At 39.0% G+C, this 26,285-nt stretch overlaps 1 protein-coding gene across 2 annotated transcripts in view; it reads left to right on the top strand.

The window, feature by feature from the left end:
• Positions 1-26,285, top strand: part of COL11A1 (collagen type XI alpha 1 chain) — a 184,482-nt gene that overhangs the window by 9,151 nt on the left and 149,046 nt on the right. Inside the window, exons 1-12 of one of the 2 annotated variants that reach the window (XM_045028545.1) lie at positions 3,960-4,043; positions 4,839-4,955; positions 5,229-5,375; positions 5,571-5,681; positions 8,263-8,517; positions 11,786-11,848; positions 13,626-13,667; positions 14,077-14,139; positions 15,498-15,572; positions 19,028-19,111; positions 20,081-20,137; positions 24,659-24,712. In XM_045028545.1, the coding sequence (XP_044884480.1) occupies positions 4,905-4,955; positions 5,229-5,375; positions 5,571-5,681; positions 8,263-8,517; positions 11,786-11,848; positions 13,626-13,667; positions 14,077-14,139; positions 15,498-15,572; positions 19,028-19,111; positions 20,081-20,137; positions 24,659-24,712 (1,002 nt within the window). In that variant the 5' untranslated portion in view covers positions 3,960-4,043; positions 4,839-4,904. Of the gene's footprint in view, positions 1-3,959; positions 4,044-4,838; positions 4,956-5,228; positions 5,376-5,570; positions 5,682-8,262; positions 8,518-11,785; positions 11,849-13,625; positions 13,668-14,076; positions 14,140-15,497; positions 15,573-19,027; positions 19,112-20,080; positions 20,138-24,658; positions 24,713-26,285 lie in introns of those variants that run through there. The other variant, XM_045028544.1, reaches the window with a different exon arrangement.

Raw genomic sequence — 26,285 nt, 5'->3', positions numbered from 1 at the left:
CATATCTTTAAGGTGCATCTTTAGTAGGAGGTGATGCAGAGACACACTTTCCTAGGGGAGCACAGGGAGGGATTGTGCCTCAGGGAGCATCGCTTTAAGATGGGGCACACCCCCTTAAGATGGTGCACTCCGTGACTCTTGGTGTAGATGACTTTGTGTAGTGGGGAGAAGGCATGTTTCCCTCCACTGGTTGTGTGGTGTGCGCCCCCAGAGTTGTACAGGGGAAGCAGTTGTGTGCAAGGCGCAAAGGGTGGAGTCATTGAATTCTCCCACTAGCCTTTCTGTATAAGGGCTAGACACAATCTAATTTAATGTGTGCCACATGTTGACCACATCTCCTGACATGTGTCCCCCCACTCCAGAATGCCCGTCTGAGGCTCCGTAATATCACAAAAAGCCCACAGACAGGCATCTCCATGGGCTTGAGGTTAATCTGCACTAGAGAGGAAAACTTACACCCCACATTTCTCATCTACCTATGTACTTTCTGGTTTGCGAGCCGGCATAGCAATGGCAGACCAAATGTGCCTCTGTTGTTTTGAGAGTAGAGCATATTTAAGGAAGGTTTCATTTTCATTAGTGGAAAGGAATAAAGCATAAATCTGAAAAAGTAAAATATTTTCCAGTTGATTGTGCATGATGCAACAGAGCCCTCCACATATCCATGCTTTTGTGTGTGCATTTTCTAGTTCTCATTCATAATTGTCTGGCTTTTCAAACTGTGCCTCTGGCACCATTTATAATTTACTCACCATGCTCCTTTTTTATACTAACATACTTGGCACAGATTTTTTTGTTCCCCAGTCAACATTTCTTTTGAGTTTGTGGCCTATGAAGAACGTTCTCTAACCTGCTCTTGTAATTTTATTAACCACATAGTTGGCACAGGCCTGCATAGCTTTACCTTCAGAAATGCAATCGTATTGACATATGTATGGTAATTATAATACTAAGCAAAATACAATTATATTTGAATTGTTAAAAGTGCAAAATGAATACAGGAGTGAGAGCTATTGCTTACTACCTTTCCATTTCATTGCAATACTATTGTTTACTTCTCTATTTCATTGTGACACTTATTTCAGAGAGTTAATATATTTCCTTTGGACAATTATTAAAATGAACACTCTCCCAGTAGTATTTGTTTTTCTTTCAAATTCCCATTAATGAAATATTACTTTCCTTAAATGTCTTTGTTTACCTGTCCCCTTGGATTTTGGTTGAATACATAGTTCATCCCTGGTGTACCTCTATTGGCTTCAGTGGAAATTACATCAGGATGAATTTCACCCATTTTGTTTGGCTGCAGAAGCACTTAAATGTATATGATTGATTCTCTCTGGCTGGCCTGTCGGGGTGACTGAGTTTGAGGTTTTATATTCCCTTGAAAACAGAACCTTTTTCTTCCATATCAGTACATTTGTCAAGGACCCACTGGCAGAAGATGACCAAGCCATTTTTATGGATTTATGTTCCATTGATATTTTAAAGGGCTCTTTTGATGCAGTTTTTATTTCTTTTTATTTTATGTGGTTGTTAATTGCCTCCTAGACACTTGAAAATACAATTTCCTTTCTGATTATCAGTTTTGTTCTTCATTAGGAAAACATTGTGTCTAGCTGTGTTTCCAGAGCCATTGGAGCCCAAACAACTGCCTTTGATTACTTCCTTGTCTGTACAAAAGTAGTGCCATCATGGTTGACCTCTGGGATGTGCAGACTTCTGCAATCTCTTCTGAAAGTTAAAGTTTTTCCATTTATTTTGCTGGGAATAGGATTGGGCCCTAACTCAAAGGCAGCTGGGGAAGAATAAGCATTAATATTTTAGATGCATTAGTCTAAAACGGTGCCTGTTCTGTACTATATAAATAAAATCAAATTCTGATTGCCTAACCTATGCAAATACACCTCTACCTTGATATAATGGAACCCGATATAACACGAATTCGGATATAACGTGGTAAAGCAGTGCTTTGGGGGTGGGGGGCAGGCGGGGCTGCTCACTCTGGTGGATCAAAGCAGTTTCACCTATAATGTGGTAAGATTTTTTGGCTCCCGAGGACAGCGTTATATCGAGGTAGAGATGTAGGTGACATCATTAGGAGCATTCACTTGAGACAATCAAAGCATGGTTTACCTGAGATAATGCAAGTCTCATTGACAAATGGACAGATTAAAAAGACAAAAATGTTCCACAGAGAGGACATTCTACACCAGATTATAACATTTTTAAGTCACATTCATGGCCTAACTAACTCAATGCTGTATGTTCAAAAGTGCTATTCATAAATATGAAATATAGTTTTGTGAGATTAAAAATATGCTCCCACTTCTACTTATCAACATATCATATAAATATATAACAGGTGTTTGTTTTTTCTGGAAACAGCCATATATTCCATTAAGTAAGAAATTTCCTAATTATTAAGGAAAATCTGTATTTTCTTTTTATAGATGCAAACTACCAATACAATAATTTCATCTAATGAAAAAGCAAGAGACTTCAAAGTGGTGTTAGTTTTGATTTCAAAATTTATAGATACTGGTAACAAAATTGGTGACAGTAGTAGAACATCACGAATTTTGTTTAAACACCAGTGAATAGTTAGGATTGTGACAGGGATAAAATGGCAAATGCCAAATCAAAGGGGATTGTAGGGGCTCAGGAGCTTTTAAGGTCGGTTCCATACTATTGTCTATAATTTCTTCTCATTAAAATGTCTTCAGGAGTAATAGAGATAACTATACCAAGTTGTCTGGCCAGCATAAGATGGTAAACCAGGATCTTGGGCCCAGGGGCGGCTCTAGACATTTTGCCGCCCCAAGCATGGAGGGTCCGCTGAAGCCGCGAGACAAGCGGACCCTCTGCAGGCACACCTGCGGGAGATCCACCAAAGCCGCGGGACCAGTGGACCCTCCGCAGGCAAGCCGCCGAAGGCAGCCTGCCTGCTGCCCTAGCGGTGACTGGCAGGGCGCCCCCCCACGGCTTGCCGCCCCAGGCATGCGCTTGGAGCGCTGGTGCCTAGAGCCGCCCCTGCTTGGGCCAAATAATGTAACTTATTGTGGAATACAGAGACTGTAGTTTTAGTCCTGCCAACAATTTCTCCCAAAGTCTCAATACATTCCTTAATGACAATGGCATTTAATACTTTTATAAATCTTTAAAGCCATTTATAAATATAATTAATTAATCTCAGCAATCCACTGAGATTGGTGAATATTCTCCTTATTTTACAGATGGGGACACTGTGACACAGGAAGAATAGAAAAGAGATTTTAAAGGCACAAAGGGCAGGGAGGTGCCAAATTCTCATTGGGAGCCTTGGAAGGTTTTCCCCTAAATGACATGACTAAGGCCACACAGGCAGATCCTAGCTACAGCTCCATCCCCTTTGTACTGTTCTCGTGGAGCAAAGAGACCAGAAAGTGGCTCTGACTAGACAACTGTGGGTTCTCGAGCTCTGTCACCCACTCCTGACTCTCTAAAATAAGGATTGTATTGAGAGGAGCAGAGGTGTGGCTGGAGCATGTTGTACTTTGGTAACCCCTATTCAGTATAATAGTTCCTAAGGGGGCATTACAACCTCACAGGGTTTTTAGCAACCTGGAGGCTGCTCTAATTTACTGCCTGGGGCAAACCCATCCCAGGCACAGAGGAATGCAATGGTAGTTTAATGAAGCCGCCTTCTTTCCTTAGCTGTGCTGGGTGGCTCTCTATTATATCTGATGATCTGGCCCAGTAAGTTAGTGGTAGAGCCAGGAATTCCTGGATCCTAGGTTCATGGTCAAATCACTACAAGAGCTAATTTTAAACCTAATTGCTCTTTTAAAATCTTTGGGACAAGTTCTCAGCTGGTGTAAATTGTTGTAGATTCATTTAAATCAATGGAGCTACAACAATTTACACTAGTTAAGATTCCATGTCTTTGAATTTAATTGTGACTTTAAGGCACTGGCTGACATCGAGAGCACTGTGGAGCTGCGCTGCCTCCAGGAGCTCCTCAGCATACAAGAGGAGCATATCTATTGCCATTCCCTTTAAAGGTGCGAAATTTATGTTACTTACCAGCTCATCTTCCACTCCACTGTCATATTTGATATGGCTAGTGCTGCTAGTGGCACTATCCAGTCGCAGAATTCAGTCTCAGAGAAGTGCACGGACTGCAGCTATGGCTGCCAGATGTGTGGGGGTCGAGGAGGTGTACTTGTACCTTCCCCCCTTCACTGAAAATCCATGCAGGCATTGGGCAGTTTTGAGGGGTAGAGGCCACTGACCTGAGTAGGAAGTTAGCTGTTTTCCTATTCAGGCTACTTATGGTATGACACTGTCATGGCTGTTCTGGTTACCTTTTTCAGGAATCCAGCCTTTCCAGATGTTATTCTTTAGGATGTGACAATTCAGTAATGGAAATGGAACACCATTTCTAGAAATCAAAGTTTGTGGAAATATGCTGCTTCTTTGCAGAGGGCTTGTAGGGAGAGAATTCCAGGTAGAGTGATGTGGCGAGAGATACAAATATATGGTTTCATTAAATGACAGTGGGGAACTCCGCATAATCCAAATTATAGCTGACTATTCTGTGCAGCCCAATAAAGAAGCTCATTTTCCTGTCACCAGTACTTGCTTTTTCATTACTTTTGAATTGTATTATAAAAAAGAAAATAAGAAACCTTGCTAATGAGTGCTTTTTCAATGAATAACTATGTTGAATTGTTCATGCTGCCTTAATCCCCTTAAACTTTACTCCCAAGTAAAGGTTAAGATGCTTTCCAATACTGCTAATATAGTTTGCTGCCACTAACATAGAAATGCCTGACATTTTTCCATTTGTAATGTAGTACGCAACTGAAGATTTAATCGAATATGACTATGAGTATGGGGAACCAGATTATAAAGAGTCTGACATGGTAACAGAGGGACCCCCACAATTCGAGGAGACAATAACACAAACAGAGGTAACAAAATCTGGTCCATTTGTTGTGCGGTGTCCTGCTGTCCTCTGTCATGTGGTTTGTCATTTTGTGTCATCTGTTTATCAAACTTATCATATTCCTTACACTCACTCCTTTCCTGTGTATCCATAACATTTGTTTTCACTTAGCAATGGACGCCATCAAGACTTACAGCATTCATTTTTCCTTTGCTTTCCTTTCCTTCATTCATGCTTTCTGCATTTCTTTTTCATTTTATTTATGTTTTTCCATTCCATCTTTCACCACATTTTTCAGAAAAAGAAAGCCAAAGCCCCAAAGAAGAAGAGGACAGTGGCCACCAACTCAAAGAACAAACCCACAAAGGCCACAACAAAAAAATCTGAAAATTTTGCATCCAAGAAGAAGAAAAGTTACCAGGCAGCAGCAAAAGGCAAACTAGGGGTAAAGGTAGCAAAGAAATAATCAAGATCTTTCCCAGGCCAAGACTGGAAGATCTCTGATCATGAGACATAAATAGCCCTAACCCCACTAGATGAATACATCTGCGGCTAATACCATAACCTGATTAAATAGTGATTCCTGCTGAATAGTTGCCTTTTTCTGCATTTTTAATAATGCATTTTCTTTTTAACATAGGCCAATATTGTTGATGAATTTCAAGAAGAGTATAGCGTGACTGAAACTGACTATGGGGTTTCAGAGGGTTCCCAGACTGAGGCTCCCAGGCACACAACTGAAGCTAATGAGGTAATGAGGACTGTGGAAAAGTACAGGCAAAGATACTCTACAAATCAAGTTTTAATAGCTAACACATCACAATCACTCTCTGTTTTTACAAAAGGAAGAACAAGAAAGAGAAAACTTCTCTTCTCCCTGTGTGCCTCTGGGTAACTTTCATTGATGGGACTTAAACAATGCACAACTAGGCTCAAAACTTACAGTGTTTTCTTGGGCAAAACTCCAATTGGCTCTAGTTTGCTCAAGTAAACGCTGTAAAATCCTCAGACAACAAATGAGGCACTTAGCTACATGCCCTTTTGGGCCTTATGCCTGTTACCCAGCAGGAGTAGCAAAGCATTACTCTCTTTACAGCAGGAACAGGTTCCCGTTCTCTCCATCCCGCTCTTCACTTTTTATCTTACACTTATATGCTCAAAATTCTGCACCTCTGCTGTGGTGGATCAATTCCTATATGAAAAATATGTGCTGGACCTCGAAAGTTCTCTTTTATAATTTTAATACTGAACCGAAGCAAAGAGGGAAACTAACCATTGGTTTGCTGTTGCTTAAAACTGCTTATTTTGATATTCAGCCAATTGAAATTTTTGAAAGTAAATATTTTCCTTCATGCAAATAGCAGCATGTTGAAACAAGTTAAAAGCCATCATCTCCTTTAACAAGGAACAAAGAAGAACAAACAATTTTTTTGCATGCTGTGAAGGTTATATTCCTTCAGAACATTACTTGCTCGTTTTTTGTCAATAATTATATATTTGAGCTATGTGTATGAAAAAAATCAAATGGTGATTACAAACCCTGCTAAAATGAATGCTTTTAGACAGCCATAGCCAAAAGCCTGCATGTTATTTCATTATTTTAAAATAACATTAAGTAATGTGCTGGCTAATTATGGTCAAGAATTTTTTTAAGGTTTTCTTTTACATAATCCTTTCAGAATGAACATGTAGTGCTTGAAAAGATGTACAAAACTACATAACTCTTTTCCTAAAGCTACAATCATGGCTCATTCAATATGAACATGAAAAGAAATGCTGAAATTGCTCAGCATCTTCTTTCCAGGTTTGGAACTGGAAAACAGCCACCCAACAGTTCAATAAATTTTAATAACTTGATGAAGAACACAAAAAGAGGCAAATTGATTTCATTACTTCCATCTTGTTCATCTTAGAAATGAAATGGGAACAGCAAGACTTTCTACTTTCAAAAGATGAATTCTAGGGTTTCATGATTATTTTGCAACAGTTGATGAAATCAACAACATCAGACATTGGAGGGAGCCGTAGATAAACTCTCGGCATTATTTACAATGGTTTAGCCAATGATGCAATGTCATTATTGTAGCGAGAACCACTCAAAGTGCCAAAATTTTTCTTCAATGGGAGCTGCTTGCAGGTATTTTACATAAAAGCAAAATTTGACCCAGAACTCTGAACTCAGGTCTTCACACATAAGCAAACAAGTATTTGATTTCCAAAAATGATCTACACTGATGTAAATCAGAAATAACTATATTGTAGTTAGTGGAATTACACTGGTGTTAAATTGATATGAAATCAGAATCTGGCCTTCTGTTTTAATTGCCATCTAATTCCATGCCATCATGATCGGACCAATATATTGTTAATGATTTCTGATGCACTGTTTGAGGACAAATCAATTCACCTCTGTGTAATATTCCAGGACATATGGCTGACATGTGCAATATTTTGGCCTGGATCCTTTCAAAACCTTCCTTTCAAGAATCTTATTAAAAATCCATAGTCTTTTTCCAATTTGCTTTGTACATCTGAGATAAGATGCTGTCTAAAAAGCTTTGGTGCTTATAAGTTGATTGCTTGGTTTTACACTGTTTTCATAATTGAGGAAGGAAGCTTTCAGAAATGTTCAACTTTATCTTCTATGAGTTTTGCAGTTGGAATCTAGACTGAACCAAAAAATATATATAAACTGCTATGGAAGATGTGAACCAAGACTTGTGTGAGTGATTGATATGCTGCAAAAACATTAGAAGGGGGAAAAAAGTTGAAACATTTAGCTTGGCACTGTTATTTATTGACACAAGATAGTCAAGAATGCTGTACATAACTAAAGAAATGCTTGCACTTTCTGCACATTACAAATTAGAATGATATTGTTTAAACAAGCCTAAACTAGTTCACAGCTTATTGGGATGCATGTGTTTAATTGTACTCCACATGATTCATAAATGTTTGACATTAAACATGTGAAACCAAGCAAGGAAACTTAGATGTATTTGGCATAGAAGTAACACTGAGCTAGCAAATGCACATAGTGTATTGCATATGCAGTAATAGATTCAATGTTTTGGGAAAAAATGCCAATAAAGTGTATGAATGAATTACTTCTTTGTACATACTCATGTGCATAGAATGATCTTTTAATTAATTTGGAAGGCTGGTTTCCCAGTTCTTCAGAATCTAATTAAAAGACAACATGCTGTTTTTCTACTGTTCTGTCTTCTTTTAGACAAGTCATCACTGTCAGTCTCCAAATGCATACATTGCTTTACTAACAGTAACCCACATATTCCTCCTATTCCCTGAAACTTTGCTGCATATATGAATAGCATAATCCTGTTGAAGAAGTATTTGCTGAAGAATACCTAACTGGAGAGGATTATGATTCAGAACATAAAAAAAATGAGGATACTGAATATGGAAGCAGAGGAGTAGACCTCAGTGAATCTGATCTTCTGGTAGATGGAGAATTAGGCGAATATGATTTTTATGAATATAAAGAATATGAAGAGAAACCAACCAATCCCACTAACGAGGAGTTTGGTCCTGGTGTTCCAGCAGAGACTGATATCACAGAAACAAGCGTAAGTTGGTTACAGGCAAAATGTGGTAGTATTTGATTGATTGAAGTTAGCAATTTTTTTTATAAATGTCTAGTTTTTCCTGTCAGTTATTGGAGAATATAGAGCCTGATTCAAAGCCCATTGAAGGTAATGGGAAGACCCCCATCACCTTCAGTGGGCTTTGGATTAAACTTTTATTTTCATTTACATTACTGAACCTCCTTTTGTTTTCTCTTCTGGAATGTCTAAGGAAAACTCATGAAACAAATGAAATTATTATTTGTTGTGCTAAAGCTGGAAAACAATGGAAGTCCTACTTATGGGTATAAGTGCATGAATTATAATCACTTCCATTAGTTTTATATGATGAAATAAGTGTTTTTGAGCTAATATACTTTATTATGCTAAATATTTGTTTAAATGTGTATGAGTGTCTGCGCCGCATCAGTGAAAAAATCCATGAGAGTGGGAAAGCGAAGGCCAGAACCCCATGTGGGAGAACCCTGCAGTGTTGCTAACTGATATTTCCCTCAAAAGTGATAGAGCCATAGCCTTGCAGATAGCGTTGGGTTCATGGCTTGCCAACTCCATGTTTCCTGAGGCTCCAATAGGAAAGGAGGGTGATCCTGTGGATCCTGTGAATATTACTCAGGGTTGACCTTCTCTTCTTTGCTGCTGTACAGGGCCTCTTCTGCCCCAGACAGAATCATTTGGTTAGTATCTATTGGCTTTACCATTCCCTTCAGTGTAGCAAACTGCCCATTTCTCCTAGGAGGGTATAAAATGCAAAGGGAACTAATACTCCCATTCGGATTTCTGATTGGGTAGCCCCTGCATGTAGTAGAAGGAGAGCATTCTGAGTACAGTGTTTGCTCTGTACTTGTCCAGGTATTCTGCACATAAACTCAAACAGGCGCTTACCTAGGAAATGATGGGGGCATGCCATGAAATTGCTTTCCCCCACTAACCTTTGGGTCCAGGCTTTTATAGCCTATTTACTGCTTCTTTGCTCCTCTCATAGAATCATAGAATATCAGGGTTGGACCTCAGGAGGTCATCTAGTCCAATCCCCTGCTCAGAGCAGGACCAATCCCCAGACAGATTTTTACTCCAGTTCCCTAAATGGCCCCGTCAAGGATTGAACTCACAACCCTGGGTTTAGCAGGCAAATGCTCAATCCTCAATGTCTCTGTGATATTAGTTTGTATTTATCATCTTCCTGACACAGATGGTGACTCACTGAGGCAGAACTCCCTTGCAAAACGCCTCTGTTTGCTGACCCTGTATGCTAGCACCTCTGGTTGCTTAGGAGCTGGCTTTTTAGACTCTGGTTCTCTTTGAATTAGCCCTGCCCCCTTGTCAAGGCATCCTAAAGGGATTAGGGTCAAATAATGGCAGGCTAGAGTCTCATTAGAAATCTCCCAGCCTCACCTAGCAGACTTTTAGGCTAAGCACCCCTTACTCCAAAATCATGAGTAATACCACTAACTAGTAACATATAATGAGCAGTGTAAAAATGAATGAGGAAAAAACTCTCCCTTCTGTAGTCTCAAAATTGAGGTATATTCTGCTGTTATAAATTATTTTTGCTCTTAACCGCCATAAGCATTAATGATACCTACATATGAATCCCTTTAATGTTAATGAAAACATACCCTGAGAATAGAGCTATTTTCACTCATACCATATAGTAAATGATACATTATTTTGTAGACTTATGGAGAGTAGGATTCATGTAAGAGCTTCTCTTCTTGGTTGCTGGGCAAGATAAGTGGCTTTGGGTCATGGATAAAGAATGTGAAGTCTCCTGTCTAACTGGTGTTACTAATGTGTGGCCAAACAGCTGTATATGTTTGCTTCCCTGCCCTACTGGAAGAGGAAAGAGTGGTAAAAACAAAAACATATAGAGAAACATAGCACTTCATTTTCAATGTCACACAGTATTGAGTGATTCTTCTCTGAAACTTCAAACCCCTAATTTTTATTATCATAGTTGTTGCTAGATTTTGTTGCTCTGCTGTGCCATATCTTATTTAAAAACATATTGGTCCAGAGCCTGAGTAAAATTCAAAGTAAATATCCAGACTCTTGCTAGACTTGATGCTGTATATGGCATTTGGACAACAAGAAATGAAATCAGGGGCATGGGAAATGACATCCCAGCGCAGGAAAGGCAGGTTCCTTCTTGGCTGAGTAACAAGAGAGCCCTGAGAAATCTAGCCTGGCTGTATGGCCCAAGGAGTGGCAACCCCAGTACAAAATGCAGCTGCTGGCCTGTGACAAAGTGGGGCCCAGTGGAATGAAATTATCTCCATGACAATCAGGGGAGGTGGGAGAACAAGTAACTTATCTTTTCTCATCCCTTCCCTCCATCTTTTAGTTCCACTACTCATAGAGCCACAAGACAGTAACTGCAGCCCTAGGGGTAGATTCATTCCTGCTTCTTCCACTGCCTCAGTATGATGCAAAGAGAGCAGTAAGGATGCAGATGGGGATGCTTAGAGGGACAAGAGGCGATTTTACAAAAGCCTCTTGCCTTCACACACACCCCTAGCACCTCTGCAGCTGCAAACCTTGGAGCATGAACATTTTCCCACCTCCTCCTGGCACAATGGGTCAACTATCCCCAACATCAGGGTTTCTCAAACTGGGGGTTGTGACCCCTCAGGGGGTCACAAGGTTATTACATTGGAGGTCGCAAGCTGTCAGCCTCTACCCCAAACCCCACTTTGCCTCCAGCATTTATAATGATGTTAAATATATTTAAAAGTGTTTTTAATTTATAAGGGGGGGGGCATACTCAGAGGCTTGCTGTGTGAAAGGGGTCACCAATACAAAAGTTTGAGAACCACTGCCCAAAGTCATTTGATTTAGTGTACAGCCACTCTACAAGACCTTCTGAAGCTCCCATTCTCTGTATGATCACATCATCTGTAGTGTGATATGCCAAAAATAAGCTTATTAAAAATAATATCCTCTCCCCACCACACACACACACAGTTTTAGGATCTAATCCTGCAGTCCTCATGCAAAGTCCCACTGAAAAAGTCATTGGGAATTTTACTTCTATAGATGCTACAGGATTAGTTAGATAATTAATGTTATTCCACTGATTTCTTGTTTTTTTTAGTATTTAGCACTTTTGTTTGATAGGATTTGTGTTTGTGATACATTTTTCATGGCACAAATCCACTCCAGCTTTAGTTTTAAATAACAGAGTGTCTGTGCTTCTCAGAATGCACAGGGTTCTTAGGCCTAATGTATATTTTCATTTTTTTCCATTTGGCAGGTGACTGGGCATGGTGCTTATGGAGAAAAAGGACAGAAGGGAGAACCAGCTGTGGTCGAACCTGTAAGTACGTGGGTGGAGATTTTCTTTTGTGAAGTGCCATGGGATTTTCATAGATAATTATTTCAGTGACAAACCATGTCACCTATGGCTAGGAAGTCAGGATATTATATGTGATCTCCTCCAGTATTATTCTGTGGACTAGCAACACAAATGATAAAGAAGAGCCCCACAGACACACCTTCTTCTGCCATATACTGGGCCAACTCTGATGTCCCTAAGACAGACCAAACCTTTTTGTGGACAAGAAATAAATAGCCTCAGAAGAATTGGTCCTATTAGTTTTCATCTTACTGTCCCACACATCATGAGACCAGCCAACAAAATCCCTATTTGTTTACTGAAAAACTTGCTTTTGATGTTGTAACATGAATACATAAAAACAGCAGCACAGGGTCATGTAGCACCATCACAAAGCAACATACTGATGCTCTGCTTATTTATCCTACATTCAAATTTGTGAACATTAGCAATGGTAAGGGAGCAGCCTAAAGAATGCCTCTCAGCTGTGAATAGCAATGGAGGCAGTGAAGCAGCTTCTACACTAAGACACAGTTATGTTGTAGCATTGTAGTTTGGATGAATATTATAAACCTGCTTTAAAATAAAAATACTGAAATATCTTGTCTTAACTTTATAGAGTGGCTAGCAGAAGCTGAGTGCTACTGTCATTTAATCCTCTGGAAGTCTGAATGGCTCTCCAAACATGTATTTGACTGGAGTGGAAATAAGTGTGGTAATTTTTAATTAGGTCTTAATGGCAGTTTGTATCACAAAACTATCACAGAGCTTAGTGTTTCTAGAAGTCACTGGTCACAAAAGGTAAAAGATGGTAACAGAGAATGAGTTGCAAGTCAGGAATGAAATGCAATGACAATGAGATATAGAAAAGCTCAGACTTCATTATCCCAGAAAATATCTGGTTCTTATAAACTACTGTCATTCCCCACTGCTATACTTAAATTCTCTAGCTGTATTTTTTTAAAAATCAGTTGTGAGTCAGGCTGCATACAGCATAGCATGCTAAAAAAACTCCCACATCGGTGTGTAAAAAGGAAGTTTCTGAAGCCAACCTAATATTTTTAAAGCTTCTACTGTAGTAATAGAGGCTTCACCAATATTCCATTTTGAATTTCCTCTTGGAGCAAAATCCTCAGAGCAGCTCTTTGATACCAAAAGCATGGTTTCAGGAGAAGGTTCTGGATGCTATCATAAGTGTGTGTGTGTGTGTAGACATGCACATAACTCCATGAAACAAGTAATTCAAGATCTTCAAGGCCTGTAAGTCTTCCCCACTTTTAAAGTTGGAGAACTATAAGGTACAGTACAGCTCCTTCCTAATTGTACTAAATGACCTCGGAAGCCATCAGCAAAACTGTACTTGCATAAAATGGAACAAAACCAGGATAATGTTAAATCAGCATATATGAGTTATCATTGTGCCTATTCTGCTAATGTTTTTTTTCTTGAAAATTGATAACACAGAAAGTGTGACATTGCCCAGGGTAATTTAGGAAATTTCTGTGCAATTATTTTATATGCTACAATGGCTGCACTGAAAAGTACAAATTATAGTCCCTGAGAGAAAATGTTAACCTTAGTAGTTATGGAGAGAAGATTTGTTGTGCTTTGATGAGAACAGACAGATGGGTATGGAAGTGAAAACATAAGGATTATAATGTCATAAGACTCCTTGCTAATTTTATTGCAATTGTAATTTATTCTTTGCTTTTTACACTTTCTCTAAAAGATAATGAGTCTGGTGTCATTTTTTCTATAGGGGATGCTTGTTGAAGGACCAGCGGGACCAGCAGGACCTCCAGTAAGTGGATATTTTCTCATTTTGTTTGGTTTTCATAGTTTAATTATAGTTTCATTTTAGTGCATTCAGTGTGTCCATTGTGCTTTGGTACTTATGAATTGACATATTTAAAAATAGAGACATTTCTCATATGTAGAATGTACTCAACACAGTAGAATAGGGCAAGATTTACAGAAGATCTCAGCTCAAGTGTTTTCAGTGGGAGCACACTGGAGTGCAGTGAACTTTTTTGAAAATCTGGCCCAATTGTGGGTGTCCAGAATTTTGAAAAACCGACTATACATTAATATAGAAAAAAATCTGCCTTATTATTTGGAGATAATCATTTATGGGTCTTAAACATAGACAATAGAACACACTGATACAATAAGTCATTCAGCATAACCATTTACGGTCTGTTTTTTCATAGGGTCTTACAGGTCCCCCAGGTTTACAGGGTGCCACTGGTCCTCCGGGTGACCCTGGTGAGAGGGTAAGTCAAAATATGGATTATTCAGTTTATTAATGGTATATCTTGATCTAATCATTGTAAGATTTAAATGGGACAGATGCTTAGCTAGTGTATATTGAGGTAGCTAAAGTGTAGTTCATGGAGCTGCACCAGTTTACACCAGCTGAGGATCTGGCCAATATTTCTTTTTAAGTAGCAATACATAGTGAAAACACAGGAGAAAGAAGCAATGTCCCTATGATGCATTTCTAAGATTATAGTATCTATCTAACCCCAATCTCACTGTTTTATTTTGGTGTGAATGATTTTAAAATGTAATTAAATAATCATAAAAATCCAGTTACAAATCTCTGATATAAATTTGAATGATATTTAAACAAAATGTTTGAACAATAAGCCACTCAAATGAAGAGATGAATAAAGGTGATATACAATAACAAAATCCTCACTGAAATGATGGACACAATGGATACTGTCTGTATGAACTATGTTGGACATATTGTGATCTTTGATGGTGCAAGGACAAATGAGCTTATTAGTTAGCATTACATGATATGGTTCTTGAAAGAACTGGTGTGGTCATGCCTAAAATGATAGTCTAAGAAAACCCATGTTAAAGTAATGTATTTAATGCAGCCATTACTTAAGTCTTCAGTGTTTTTGCAGGCCTTTTGTACAATTTTAAAACAGCCTAAATGTGTTCAGTTCAGGAAAAATTTCTATTGCAATATACATGAAATAAATGTCACTCAGCTTTACCAGTGACAGTTTACTGAAAAGTCTAGCATGTTCATGAAATATTTGTTTCTGGGAGGCACTGAGAATACAGCAACTGTTCACTGTATAATTTGACATTTTTGTTAGAATTCTAAATCATACCACACACTCTACATGTAGAAAATGGACTGGCATAAGCATTTTTTCTTCAACCTTTATTCTTATAGATTTAATAATTCCATATATCTTTATGGATTTAAACTGATAAAGTAACATAGAAACTTAATATTATTATAATGAAATCACTTGGAGTGATATTCCTTTTGCTTGTAAAGTTGTAAGTGATCAGTAAAATTCTACATGAAACAGCTCTCACAATAGACACATCAAGGTCATGTTTCTGCACTGGGATCTACCCTTGTAAAGTCCTAATAATTTCACTAGAATTCCATATGAATACAGAGATTTGTACTACCAGATCCTGGTGCTGCATCAAAGCCTACTTCTTTAGCATTACAAAGAGACTCATTTAGAAATTTAGCTTATGCCACTTAGGATAGTTTTTTTTAAACACATATGAAATGTATTCACAACCTACAAGAATGAATACATGTAGCCCTGTAACTCGCAAGATTTATCTCCATTTCCTTTTGATTTCACAGGGTCCATCAGGGCGTCCTGGCCTTCCAGGTGCTGATGGTTTACCTGGTCCCCCAGGTACCATGTTGATGTTGCCGGTAAGTCCTGTTTGGATTACAGAGTGGTCAAACCTATATTAAATAATGCTTTTGCTTTCAAAGAAGGGAATGAATTAAAAAGACAAAATAAATCTCCTGTCCTACAGCAGGTTCTGTCTTTGGAAAGAGACGTACAACAGAGATTCTGAACATTTGTGATCCTTGAAGATCACTTGCTAATTTTCACAAGAGAAAAAGTGTTAGTCCTGGTTTTCCTGGCCAAATTTAAACCTGGGCGACTGAACTATGCCTGCTAAAATACCTTTATAATTTTCAATTGTCAATAGTATTATTCTCCACTACCTGTCTTAAATTATTTGGGTGTGGCACACCTGAAAGCCAAAGCCACTATATGCTTCCTGCCTTCAAGTCTCATTGACTTAATATGCTCAGCACCTTTCAAAATTGGCCTTTGATGTGCACACATATTCAACCCAATCCTGCTTCCACTGGAGTCCATAGCAAAACTCCACAGGATTCAGGAGCAGGCACAAGCCCAAAGCTAGCATAGTATGCCGGTCTGAATGGAAATATATCAGTGTAAATCACTATAAGGTGCAGCAGCTACCGTCACAGGAATTAATAAACAGACTGCAAATACAGTGAAGTACAGTTGGTAAGATGTGATGGATAGAACTGTTTATTGGTTGTAGTTGCTGCTGTGCTGCTGGATATCTGGGAACTATATCACTGGTTAGTAAGAATGAGGAAAGAAAGCTTGTGGAAAGTTTATTTTCTATTTGGAGAACAATCGGTGAAAGGTTATTATAATGAGCTGTGTTTTGAGCTGGCACCTGCAGTATAGTTCTGCTAATATATTATTAGTAGAATGATGGAAACATTTATTCACCAATAATTATTTGATAAAAATGCCATTATTTCCCCAGGAATATTATTCACAAGTTATTCTTCCAACTCTAGTCACTCTTTGAGAGAAGGGTACCTCATACTTTTAACAGTGTGCTCTACTAGGTGTGGCAAGGATAGAATAAATCAACTATAGGCAACCTGCTTGGACACTTTTGTGCATCCCACTAGGCACCGCTCTCTGCATCTTTAGATCTGTGTAAATCTGGCCCTGAGTGACTTACCAAGGCCACACCAGATGTCTGTGGTAGAGCAAGGAACTGAAATCAGGTCTTCTAGTGCCTTAAGCACAGCTTAGACTGCATTATTCAATAGACTATCTACAGCAAAGATTTCAGGGAAACCTCTCACTGTTTCTATATCACTGGTGTAGCTCCAGCCTTGCAAGGAAGAGTTGGTATGCTGGTATAGACCAACAGCTGGTGTTCTTACCACTGTGTTATCTAACCCTGCTCTGAACATAGATGATAAAAATGCTGATAACCTGTCTACTAATGATCCCACCATTGCTAGCACCAGTGAAGCTGCACTGATAATGGGAGTTTTCTCAAAAAGTATCCCTGTTTAAAAAGCCTAACAAAAAAAGCAAGATATAAAATACATACTCCTGTTGTAACATTTTGTTTGCCCCACCCTCTTACTGTAAAGGGAAACTCTAAATAGTAAGGGTAATCTCAGCTTTTATTAAAAAAAAATGTTTTTAGCCCTTTTCCTTGCAAAGATAGCCTTGAATACATAAATCAGTCATTGAAGTTGAAAGTATGTCACTGCAATTATCCTGAACTTCACAGGTTGTTCATGGTCCCCAATATAGCCAATATTGGATCCATCAAATGTGTCCCTCAGTTTTGGAAGGTACAAAAATTAATTTGCATTTGTGAGGATCATTACTGCTCAGGACACTTCTGATACCCTCACTGCTGACTGCCACAAGCTCCTTCCTATTTACTTCCTGCACCTTCACTAGTTACACTGCTGAGCAGCCAGTGTATCCTCATAGTACAATGGTTCTGTCCAATAGCATGAGAGATATAGGTGCTGCAGCACCCCCTGACTTGAAATGGTTTCCATTATATACAGGGTTTACAGTTTGGTTCAATGGCTGTCAGCACCCCCAGTACCCTTTCCTGGTCTAATGGACTAAGCAGAGGACAAAGAACAAGGCAGTATTGCATTCTAATCTTTGCAGTAACAGTGACTATCTCAAGGATTTAATCAAATCACTTAATGTTTCAGTGTTAGCTTCTCCATCTGTAACATGGGCAAATGCCCCCCCGTGAGGTCTGTAGGTATCCATCATCTTACATAGTGCTTGAATTCACCAGAAAGCACACAGACCTCCTAATGGGCCCCAGGTGCCCCTGGCTAATTTCGGCAGCTCCAACTTGATTATTATTAATTAATTATGATTGTTATTACTGTAAATGTTGACAATTCTACATTAACACCAACACAAAGAGAGGGCTCCATTCTGCAGCAGGAAGCAGGGGAGGTAGAATCTTGATGATCCTTTTCCCATTTCAAATACTACTACTACTACTACTAATAATAAAAGATCACTTCATTTTGTAGGTGTCCCATAGAATCAGCTTGCTGGCCCTTCCACAAACCATTCCCTCTGCATAATGATGTGATAGCAGTAGAGAGACATCATTTATACTTGGAGAAATGCAGCAGCAAAAATTGTTTCATGACCAGGCTAAAAATGCTAAAATTGCCTCTGTTAAGAAGGCAATTTGACTGAATTTGGAGAAAGTTAGAAGTTGACAGAAGATGGGATTGATCTGCTTCCATGTTTTGGCACCACAAAGTAATCTGATCACCACATTCAGGACACAGTAAATTTGGATAATTGAGAATAGTGAAATAAACTATTTTCTAGTTAACATTTATATCTGCTATAATTAGTACATTTATTAATTAGTATATAATTACTATAATTAGACAAATTAGACTGATTAGACTGCTTTACATATTCTCTATATGTTATGTGATGTACAATATCAGTTGTATCTACCTATCTAGATAAGAATATTTAAATTCTTATTTAAAAGACTTGTGCACATCCATTTAAGTTGAGAACTTAGGAAAGGGCATAAATTATTCCACATCAGATATCAAACTGTTTTCATATCAAATCTTGACATCAATTGAATTGCATTTCTCCTAGTACTAACTAAAGTTGTATTGGCTTTTGCTACATGGTACTAATTGATTTTGGTGGCATTTCATTGTTAGTACAATTTGGCAAAAAACAGGAATCCATTCTGGTTTCCTATGTGGCATTTTAATGGGCCATTGTATAAATGAAAATAAAAGGATTCAAGTGAAATCAACAGAACTTTTACCTTTTATTTATATGAGAGAAGAACTGGGCTCAAATTCTTTTAACGGTAACTTAATATTCATACTGGAATGAGTGGGTCTTATTTTACACTCTGTTGAAGTTTAATGAAGTGACACCAGATTAAAAGTGGAATAAAGAATCTGGCCCAATACCCTAAGCAGCACTTTCTGTAGTTGCAGTGAACAAGTATATTTCTAATTTGGCTAAGTGTGAATTCTTTTTCTTTGTGTGATAATTGTAGTTCCGCTTTGGTGGAGATGGTGAGAAGGGCCCAACAATCTCAGCTCAAGAAGCTCAAGCCCAAGCTATTCTTCAGCAGGCGAGGGTAAGAATGTTAAACTGGAATAAAAATAAAGCTGCAAATACAGAGGAGACTTGTGTGAAGTTGCCTGTTATACAATGTATATATCGGGGCGAGAGAAAGAAAACATGAGCTAGATGCAGATGATAGAGACGTTTGAATGAAGTACTGAAAGTAGAAATGAAAAATAACGTTTCAATAAGTCATGAATATTATATGTAAACACACACATATTCACCCCTCCCATACACGAGACATTGATTCACACATGAATGTTAAGATGAGGGCTGTGGAAGTGAGGACAACAGATTTCATAGGCTTGCCGCGGCAGCATAGCAGCAGAGCATCTGACCAGAGTTGTGGAGGAATTTGGGATGACAGGTTGATGAGCTGTCCAAATCAGTTTATTGTCTGTCTTCCCTTGATTAATTCTGGAAAGTGTAATATATCCTCTGGAATGTGTATATGTATGGTGACACCATCATGCTTCATTCTCGCTGTGTGGTCCAAATGGTTTAATTGAGAGATAGAAGCAATCATCAGTGTGGGATAGCACAGAAGAAATACTAAAGCATCTTCTTTAGTCCAATAGAAGAACACTTCTTAATTGCAAAGACTGATGTCCAGTTCTTAGTGTTACTAGTGGTTTATTCCTACTGAAAATATACTGATTTTATGGGAATGGAGGACAAACTTAGTATAAATTTGTATGCATAGTCTGTTATAGTCTCATTTAGTAAACAGTAACTGACATTTGCTGAGTAATATATTTTATGCATCACACTTGTGACAGCTTAATACACACAATCTTTTTAATATGGATTGCCAGTTGCTAAGCTTAGCAAAATAAACATCTACTCGTGAACATGCAGTTAACCTTAGTCACCAGCCACTAGCATAAATTAATTACTAATAATCTGGCCATGCAATGAATATTATGTAATTTTTGTAGCTTCCCCTTGAAATATGTTTTTTTTTTCATTTTTTTAACAGATCGCTATGAGAGGGCCACCTGGCCCCATGGGACTCACTGGAAGACCAGGTCCTGTGGTATGTTAAACAAAGCAAGGATAAAAAAATGGAATACACAAGTATTAAAAGTGCATGGTCCAAATTTCTGCCTCACTTACACCCATGCAATAAAAGTGATTTGCCTGGGGACTTCACTGGTATAATTAAGGCCAGAATTTGAGTCCATATTCTTTTGAGGGGTCTTAAGTTCAGCCTGTAAGCTAATTGAATGTTTTGTATGTATGGATAGAGTACACTTTAAAACTTGTGAATGCCTTATATAACTAAATAAGCCTGTGCAGTTAGATAACCGCACCTTTCAGTATTCAGGGTGTTTACTATGGTAAATATTAGGAAATGAAAGTGAATGCTGCAGAATAATCTTACCTGTTTATCGTTGGTAAAGTAAGTCAGTACTGTAAATTGGCACAACTCCCATTGACTTCTAAGAGAGTTGTGTCTATTTACTTCAGGGCTGAATTTGGCTCAGAGACTAATATTGAATGATTTTGAAGGATATTACTGTCACTGTGGTTGTAAAAATGTTCTGAGTTCAGTATCCAGTCTGCAGGGTATAAAAATCACAGCTTTTTAACAGCAAGCATATCAAATAGTTCTTAGGTCACCAGTACGTTTGCCACTGTGATCTCTACACAGCATTTTAAAAGTATAGCACATGTGAGAAAAGTGGAAAATCAGGTAGGAGGCTCTGCACTTTGTAAATCACCTGACCAATCTTGTAATTGTAATTTCCTCTTTTAGGCAATGGATACATTGTAGATTCAAACAATCTGCAAAATGCTGTAATTTAGCATTTACCATGTTTCAAAAAGCCATTTAAGTATAGCAACAACAATGTAAAATGATAACTGCTGGAACCAAGATTATAGGCTTTGTAGAAAACAAGTATTTTCTAAAATTATCTCAGGTGATTATATTTATCCTCTTGGAGCCAGACAGTAGGGTTTTTCTCTAGAGTAAGTATAGCATACAAATTTGGAAGGATTCACTTAGTTTGGAAAGCAATATTTAGTCTGCTTTGTTGGCATGGCTAAGTTGGCAGATATTTTGCCTGTTTTGTGATTATGGTGATCACTAACTGCTGTATTTTAAAAATGTGCTTTGAAAAACAATGGATGAACTGCAGTACAAGGAGAAAGTTTAGCTCTCGTAATGACATAAAACACACATCTAGTTGTAAAATATATACAAAGACATGCTTAACGTTATTTAATAGCAAAGCAGGTTATTAATGTAGACCAGGTATCCATGAAACATTCATGAGGTGGTATAATTATAACACCAGGAGTACAAACACTCTTCCTCCATCTTTTTGGCCCCTCGCTGCCTTTATGTGCTCCCTCAGAAACAGCTCATTGTTGAGTGGTAACATTGTGACATTAAGTCACTTCCCCTGCCCCATCTTTCTACCTCCTTTTTTCCCCTCCTGTCATCATCTCCCTCCCTAATTCATAGCTCACTGGATGAAATATTGATCAGCAGGTAGGAGGGGCAAATGGACAATCACATCTTATCTATCTTCTATAGAATCCACAGTCCAGGCTCTTACCCTATCACTGCTGCCACGTATTGTTCTAGTACAGGGGTTCTCAAACTGGGTTGTGACCCTTTAGAGGGTCATGAGGTTATTACATGGGGGGGTCGTGAGCTGTCAACCTCCACCCCAAATCCCGCTTTGCGTCCAGCATTTATAATGGTGTTAAATATATAAAAAAGTGTTTTTAATTTATAAGGGGGGGAGGGTCACACTCAGAGTCTTTTTATGTGAAAGAAGTCACCAGTACAAAAGTTTGAGAGCCACTGTTCTAGTAGCACAACGTAGCCAAAAAGCTGTCTTAACTGCACTCCCTAAGGATTCTCTTTGTGAACGGGGAAATCCCAGGGTGCATAAAAATGGCATAGTGCCTCTCCGTCCCAGCACATAGTGGAGAGGGTATATATGGAGACAATGGGGCTCTGTCTGGGAGCTCTCATACACCAATGGTATTTGGCTGCTGCAGTGGCCCTTTAGACTACTGGCAGCTGGCGTAATCTTGCCACATCTGTAAATTGGACCTTGGGGTGGTTTGGTACCCTGTGGCCCCAGCATCATGTAGCTGTGAAGGTCTCCTTCCTCACCAAGTTATACTGAACCCCAAAAGGCCAGTCCCAAGGATTGTTACTTTCTGTCTATCTAGGTAAAACTGAGTGGTTTCAGCTGAGTCCCAGTTAATAAAAATAAACAAATAAACAATTTCAGCTAAAATCATTGGGCTTCAATTGTAACTTTGAAACAAATACACAGGGGCAAATTCTTCAGTGGCATAACTCTCCCAGAGCCAATGGCATTGCCATTGTCTGTCAGCAGAGAACTTGACCCACAGACTTTTAGGCAAATTTCATTACATTTATAACAAATCAGAATAAATTGGTGCAAGGTAACAAGGTAACAAGCCAACTGATACCCTATTTCCACTGGTGTAAATCAAGAGACTAGAAGATTGCATTCAGTACATACCGACATTACCATTATATAACTGTGGTAACACTGAATCCTTTTGTAAAGAGTGGTGCAACATTGCTAGTGTATAGTTCTATTTACTGATAGTCCTGGCTACATACCACCAACAGTTTACATATTAGAAACATTGGTGGTTCTTTGTATGGAAAGTCTAGAGAATGAACCACATTAATAGCTATTTTGCCACTGAGCCACCAGGAGGCTCAAGAAATCCAGCTCTTCTGATCTGGCAAAATGTTAGGCCCAGGTTTCCAGAAGTGACTAGTAATTTTGGGTGCCTCCGATTTTAGATATGTCACCTGGAAATATCTGAAAAAGGACCTAATTTTCAAACATTGCTGAGCACCTGTCCTCTGAAAGATCAAGCCCCTTGAACAAGTCTCAAGTTGAACAATGAAAAAACAAGGCTCCCAAATCATTAGTCATTTCTGGAAGTCTTGGCCTTAATCTGTCATGTATTTTGCTAATGTAATTGTGAGAACACCAATTAAATATGTTAAGAATCATATTAAATTTATTATTAAAAAGCACTTTCTTAGCATAGCAGAGTTGTAGTTACATTAAGTGTTAGCATTCACAGTGTTAATTAAAGCAGATTATTTATCCTTTTTTTGTCTAAGGTCGTTTCCACTGATTGTGCACATTTAAAACTGTTTAAAAACTAGGTTGATACAGAGAACCCTTTGCTAATAGTCACCTGTCCTAGTGGGAAGCAACAACTCAGGGCCTGATTCTTACCTCACTTAGGGCTTGATCCAGACTTCAGCTGGCACTAGATCAGGACCGTAGAGCAATTTCTCTTCATTTCAGTAGGAGACTCAGACCCCTGGTCTCAGTAAAGTTTGTATCATATTAAGTACATAATATGTGGTGTCAAGCATTCAGTCAGAAATGCACCAATCCCTTTGTGTTTCTTAGCAGGCTTCATTCTATTTCTATACTCTGTTGGTTACTCTTTTTGAATTATGTTGGTATGTTTTTCAGTGGAACCAATATTAATGGAAAAGGCAAACAGATTGTGAAAAATGTTGGGCCAGATCCTAGCTACTCTGATTTACTCCAGCTCAGGATCTGGTATAGTGCTGTTTTTAAGCCCCAGCTGGGCCGGCTCCAGACCCCAGCACGCCAAGCGCGCGCTTGGGGCGGCGTGCCGCGGGAGGGCGGCAGGTGGCTCCGGTGGACCTCCCGTAGACATGCCTGCGGAGGGTCCGCTGGTCCCGCGGCTCCGGTGGACCTCCCACAGACATGCCTGCAGAGGGTCCGTTGGTCCCGCGGTTTCGGTGGAGCATCCACCGGAGCTGCGGGACCAGCGGACCCTCCGCAGGCACGTCTGCAGGAGGTCCACCGGAGCCGCGGGACTGGCGACCGCCAGAGCGCCCCCCACGGCATGCCGCCCTGCTTGGGGTGGCGCAATTCCTAGAGCCACCCCTGAGCCCCAGAATAATACTATGAGATAAAATTTCAGGGCAAATAATAAGCAAGGACTGTATTCTGTGTCTCTATCTGTCTGATGCTATAACAGTGTAGAAATATAGGTATACAGATTTGTCACATGTTTAAGAGCCTGATCAGAAGATCATTGTAATCAATAGGAAGACTCTTATTGACTTCAATGAGGTTTGGATCAGGCAGTCGGATTGTGCTTTATTTCTACAGTTGCACAAGGATGCTGAAGATCCACTCTCAGGTCTTGCTGTCTCCTCGTTGATGCAGGAAGCAGACATGTTTTAATGATTCATGTTCTTACTGAGCTGATATTTACCTGGCAAACATTAATATAGAACACAGTGGTCAATGCCTGGTCCCATTTAAGTCAATGGAGTTTTAACATTTACTTTGGTGAGACCAGGATTTGGCCCCAAGTTTGCAGACCTTTACAAAATGATCTTTCAGGTACTGTAATCGCATAGGATGATTTCATAATAGCTAATGAAAAAGCTTTTCTTTTCTGTAATTAATTTATAGTAATAGCTAACAGTTTATCCGATTAAAGTTTAGCTGGATAACTAAACTCACTGTATTTTGCATTTGTTACATAGGGCGGGCCTGGCTCACAAGGTATTAAAGGAGAAAGTGGCGACCCAGGTCCCCAGGTACAATAGAACATCCTTTCATTTTTCAATATGTTACCTTTTCATGTTTTTTAGCATATGAAAATACATTCCCATTTGCAGCATATGGAAATACATCCCCCTATTGGAGAGCAATCAGTTATGTGCTTTTTACATGTAACTGAAGATGAATAATGTTTCATGTGCAACGCTGCAGCAAATGAAACAGTTACCTAGATTGTTCATTTTAAAATGTGAAAGTAACAAGCTGCTTTTCTGTAAAGAGAATCAATTATCACATGTAGAGTGTCATCTCTTGAAAACCAGTTTTAAAATTGGTGCTGCAAGCTCTTTTCTCTGCTCTGTACTGTACATGCTCATAAGTACCATTAGCATCAATGTCTGCAGTCATATGACCTTGGGCTGTGATATGATCAAATCTCATAAACCGAGCAGGGTTTAACTTGACTAGTAATTAAACAGGAAATTTCCAAAAAAAAAACTTTGACACTGGAAGAAGTGGTGTTGTTGACTCAATGGATGATACCTTTCCTTCTTAGTAATTACTGCATCAATCTCGCAGTTTGATGTTAGAGAGTACTGGCCAGTTGGAATCCTTAAACTTAGACCCAAAATTAAGGTCATAAGCACTGGTGACCATTAAAGAAACTATGACTTTTAAAAAAAGTTTGGCCTATCACTTGGCCAAATGCCAACTTGGGTACACATATTTAATCATGTATTAAGTGACTATCCTAAATTCCACTTTGGCACTAGTACAAAAGTAAAACATTACAAATAGCCCATTAGTCTTTCATTTTTCCTGCTTACATTTCCAGTGTGGTCCTTTGTTAGTTTTTTTTCTTTCTATTTCTTCTTGTGGTTGGGTGAAGCTATTCACAAGCTCGGACAGTCAGCCATGTTCTAGACAGATATGGCTGGGTCCTCTGCCCCCTCCCGTACCTCAAGGTTCACAGCCCTCCCTTAACCTCAGGGAGACCACAGGGCCAGCCTGCCCCATTGCAGTCTTCTGCTGCTGCTAAGGAAACTGTTTCTCCTAGCCTTCCTCCTCTCCTTCTAGAGTTAGCTCCCCACTTGTGTCTTCCAGCTGGGAATCAGAGCCAGTCATTTGCTGCTGCTTAGCTGATTCCCAACACAGGCCTGCTGGGCTTCTCCTTAGATCAGGGTTTGCTACTCCCTGACTTTGAAGGTCCTTAAAGGGTCAGACCACTCTGCTGCATTGCCCTAAATTATTGGGTACTGATTCTAAGGCTTTTTTCAGCTGACATTTCCACCCAAGGTGCATATTGATTTTGGACAAGAGTGCTCCCTTAGAAACACCTAGAACTGCCTTCAATGAGAATCACATGCTCATGTGAAAGCGGAATGAGGTGTGCAGTCTGTGAAATACTTTGGAATCCCTCGGGATAGAATGTGCTGTGTAAATATAAGTTCTCATTAAATATAGGTGAATTTAATTTTAACATGGCTAAAACAAGATCTGTAAACCATGGCACTGAGATTTTCAAAGACATTCAAGGGATCTGGATACCCAGTTTTCATCACTAATTAATAGGAATTGAGGACTCCCTTAGATAGCTTTGAAAAAAATCAG

Source organism: Mauremys mutica, chromosome 8 (genome assembly GCF_020497125.1).
Source record: "Mauremys mutica isolate MM-2020 ecotype Southern chromosome 8, ASM2049712v1, whole genome shotgun sequence".
NCBI classification, from domain to species: domain Eukaryota; kingdom Metazoa; phylum Chordata; order Testudines; family Geoemydidae; genus Mauremys; species Mauremys mutica.
The sequence above is the reverse complement of the archived record's forward strand: the minus strand, read 5'-3'. Positions and strand labels throughout refer to the sequence as shown.